Genomic DNA, 4,468 nt, shown 5'->3' on the forward strand with positions numbered 1-4,468 from the left:
AGAGATAAAACAGTTCAGGGTGAACAGAAGTATAAAGCCTTATGGTTTTGGAGAGGCAGGTAAATATCAACTGCACCATTTCTCGGATGATTCAGAACTGAAGTGGCTTACGGAGCGACAACCTATTTGCATATGACAAACTCGGAAGGCGACAAGCAGTCTTGCCTTCTTTTGGCCAAGTCACATCTAACCCCTCTGACAAAGATGACCATACCCAGGCTGGAATTGATGGGTGCGACACTCTCCGTCAAACTTGATGCTGTGGTTCGTAGAGAGTTAGATGTGCCATTAGAGGATTCGGTATTTTGGACGGACAGCACCATAGTACTGCAGTATGTGAAGAATGAGGAGCGACGGTTTCTTACATTCGTGGCAAATAGAGTTGCAGTTATCCACAGCGGGTCATCACCAAGTCAACGGTATCATGTTGAATCTAGGCTTAATCCTGCCGATGATGTTACAAGAGGACAAACAGCTAAGGAGCTGCTTGCTGAGCGATGGCTCAATGGACCCGACTTCCTTTGCCTGGAAGATAGTGAATAGCCAAAATCACCAAGCCTGAGAGATCTTGCAGATGAAGATCCAGAGATAAAGCCAGACAAGGAGGTGGTTACTGTATGTGTTGTAGACGATGTGGTAGACAGGTTGTTGAAGAGGCATTCCTGTTGTGGCATGATTGTTGCGGGTGAAAAACTACTTGCGAGCCAAGGCAAAGAACAACAGTAGACATGCCGATGCTCCTGACCGTAGATGAGATGACGAGAGCAGAGGATGATATCATATTATATATCCAGAGACAGTCCTTTTGTGAAGAATTGAAGTTCCTCCAGAAGGACAAGGTAGATTCCAAAAGGTCAAAGGACTACATCAAGAAGACAAGTCCTCTTTACAAGCTTGACCCAGTGTTGTCTGCTGATGGTATCATTGGGATTGGTGGTCGTCTGAAGAACGCTCTAGTAGACGAGGGCGTGAAACGTCCGACCAGCACCCCCTGGCAAAAGTTTGTTCCAGCGGCAGTGCTACACAAGTCATGTGAGGGCAAAAGGAATTGTGGGGGGAAAGAGATCGGTCAATGTGTGGCATGCATTCACGTACGAGTGGTCCAGTTTCGTAGAGTGAAAAGGTGTTTTTTTTTCTTCTCTGGATATAATTTGATTAGTATCCGTTCCCTGCTGCTTGGACACGAGGCTTTGGGTCTCACCACACATCAACTTCATAATTTGATGCAGATGGATGGTGTGCCTCGTCCTACACGATGAGAACCGTTGGAGCAGTACAAAGGAGGCTACATCAACTGATGAAGTTGATGACTTGTCTGTGATCCACAGCCTCATGTCAAAGCAGGAGAAAACGGATACTCGTGTCATCCTTTACCTGATCTATACGCGGTTGAGGCTGGAATGCCGATGTTCATACACCAGACACAAACATTGTCTTCATCCACAGTTTACATTATCTACAGCAACTAATCAAAATATATTCAGAGAAAAAAAACACCTTTTCACTCTACGAAACTGGGCCACTCAATCGTGAATTCATGCCACACAATGACCGATCTCTTCTTTCCACAATTCCTTCTGTCCCCACATGACTTGTGTAGGCGAGAAGAGGAGGGTGGTCGATGTCACTGGTGTAGAACTACTGTCCTGCACTGATGATCATCTACCTTTCACGGGGAGGACTGAAAGTCGTCCCATACCGCAGAAATTCCCCAAATATCAAGATGCTTTTAGGCATCAGGGAGTTTGTGGAGTGGAAGCTGATGAGGCAGGAGATTTATGAGTTGTTGGAGGAATTCACCTGCTTGCTACAGTCATGCTCGCCTCACTCATGATGACGAGATGAGGCGAGGACAGTGATGCTCAAGAAGATGGTTCGGGATGAGGAGAACCTGAACAGCAATTCTGTCTACCCTGCAAAGACTCTCTCATCCCTCATAATCAACCGAGTAAGCTACAGGGTGTATCAATTGAAGCGGTACCACGTCCAAATTTACGACCTAGCTCCCAAAACCAGAGGATGGACATGGCTGGGTGAAGACCGATGGCACTCTCGAACCACTTTGGTCACTCTGTCCAAAACTTCCTCCTTCACTGCACTCGTACAGTTACTTTTGAAGCAGATTTTGTGGTAGCTGTGAATCGACCTCGCCATTGCACGCTGGAAATACCAACACCAAGTACACGATATAAACCCATTACATGCTAATTGCGGTATCGAATCAGGGTACAGGAAGAAAGTTTCCCATTCAGGGCTTACTATTGGAAACGATGTTGAAAATAAGGTAAGCCCTGGGGACGAGGTTGTGCTTGCGTCAGTTGTTCTTTGCACTTGACTCAGGTATATATCTGTGACGTCAAAACTCACGAGATTGTCACTTTTCCTCTAGGGCTACGTACCAGCAAAAAAGTTTCACTCAAATTGCTGATGAAACTATATACGGATACTACGGATATTGTTTTGGGGCAACCTTCAAAAATCCATTAACTCGAGTTTAATGAATTTGTGGGGAAAAGGCTCGAAAAGCTCTTGAACTTAGCGAACTCCTTCAACAAAATGAACGTCAAAGTACGAACCTTGGGTGAAGGATGGGATTGATTTTTTTGGGGCTAAGTGCTGGCAGTGTTTGTTTGTTTGTTTGTTTGTTGGTGTGTTTATTTGTTTTTCAGCTTCGTTGACACGGTTGAGGAGGAACCGAAGACACATTGTAGTAACTCTAGAGTTCAGGCCGTTCCTACGCACATCTCTCGAAAGCGAAGCGTGAGACCGACCGTTGTTCATTTTTATATAACGCCTATCGGTACTGTGCACTTTAAAAAACCCTGCCAGCAGGTCAGATTTGAGCCGGACGGCGGGTCACATTTCACCTGGTACTTTTCAGGGTCAAAATAACATTTTCCCGATCTTTGTCCAGTCAGGTCCCCCCGAAAACCTTCGGGATGAGAGCCACTTTTTCTATACATTTGGGGGAAATGACCAGCGGAGACTTCATGGGGAATATTCAGTGTTGGAGGTCTCGAGGCCGGCCTCGGCCTCGAGGCCGGCCTCGGCCTCGAGGCCGGCCTCGGCCTCGAGGCCGGCCTCGGCCTCGAGGCCGGCCTCGGCCTCGAGGCCGGCCTCGGCCTCGAGGCCGGCCTCGGCCTCGAGCCGGCCTCGGCCTCGAGGCCGGCCTCGGCCTCGAGGCCGGCCTCGGCCTCGAGGCCGGCCTCGGCCTCGAGGCCGGCCTCGGCCTCGAGGCCGATTTTCATGGCCTCGGCCTCGGCCTTGGCCTCGGAGGTGCAAGGCCTCGGCCTTGGCCTTGGCCTCGGAGCCTTCCGGCCTCGGCGAATCGGTCGATTCGGCCCATTTTGATGTGTTTTCTATTCTAATTTATTTGTAATTTTTTACCGTATCAAACCCTCGAGATTCTGCCGCAGTGGGTTCCGTGAAACGAACGCATATTATGTACGCACGAATGAACTGGAAATGGTTGCATTGAACGTACTCACGTACGTAGCATCTTCGCCTAGCCTGCGCTTCAGCTTTCCACGTGCGTGCAAGCGTTATAACTGTTACCGCGTGCCAGACTACATAAGTCTGGCACCGATCCCATTTGCGTACAATAACATGTGGTAGTAGACTAGTCTGGTTGCAGTGTTGTACACAATTTTCTCGTTTCGCCTCTGTACCCCGACCTTTAAAAATGATTTGCGGCAAGGTGCGGCAAGCTTTATCATTTCTTTTTATAGGCCCTGTTTCAGTAAAAGTCTGAACTTTCTGGGTACGATCGAGTGTACTAGTCCGTACCATTTTTCCCCATAAAGATATGATAAAAACAATTACGATTTATCAAGTAGATTTTATTTTTACACGGTGATTTAAATGAAAGTTCCGGCTCACACGGTAATGTTTGGCGCAAATGGTCGATATGGAAAGCGCGATTTCAGAATTCGTTTTTCCATCCAAATGAATGCAAAGTTCTGAATGAATGTTTTAATAATAGGAGTCAGTATTCCTCGTGGTACCAGGTTACTTTTTTGTATTTTTAGAGCCATATGTTGATACTTCTTACATGTATAAGCACGGTTTGAAATTGCCTAATTTTGCGTGGTTGCAGATATATGGCCAAAACCTCTGGACTCCCTACCTCTTGCCATGATCTTAAAATTCTTCAAAGCCATTGGATTCAAATCGGATGATCCGAGAATTGGTCATTTTGATGAACTGAGTGATATCATGCACGCATTTTCCATGTTGCCGTGTTGTTTGGAGCGGGATTGGCCGCGGTATTAACAGTGATAATGCGTGGACACTTATCCCGTTGTGTGGAGCGGGATTGGAACTATGCTTTGCCCGTGCGTAACGACGGGCCGTCTGGCATTGTCTGGTCGCATCGCGGTGTTTGTTCGGCGCGCGCCTGGACAGTGCGAAGGTTGGGGGGGGGGGTCGTAACTTTTTGGTTATGAGTGGTAAAAACCTGATTCAAAAA

General features: G+C 47.4%; 1 protein-coding gene across 1 annotated transcript; it reads left to right on the top strand.

Annotated features, from left to right (window-relative positions):
- Positions 1-204: 204 nt before the first annotated feature.
- LOC119721528 lies at positions 205-543 on the top strand. Its single transcript, XM_038191606.1, has one exon. It carries the CDS (start codon positions 205-207, stop codon positions 541-543), a length of 339 nt encoding a protein of 112 aa, XP_038047534.1.
- The last annotated feature ends 3,925 nt before the right edge of the window (positions 544-4,468 follow it).

This window comes from Patiria miniata, unplaced genomic scaffold, assembly GCF_015706575.1.
Source record: "Patiria miniata isolate m_02_andy unplaced genomic scaffold, ASM1570657v1 HiC_scaffold_13, whole genome shotgun sequence".
Lineage (NCBI taxonomy): Eukaryota > Metazoa > Echinodermata > Asteroidea > Valvatida > Asterinidae > Patiria > Patiria miniata.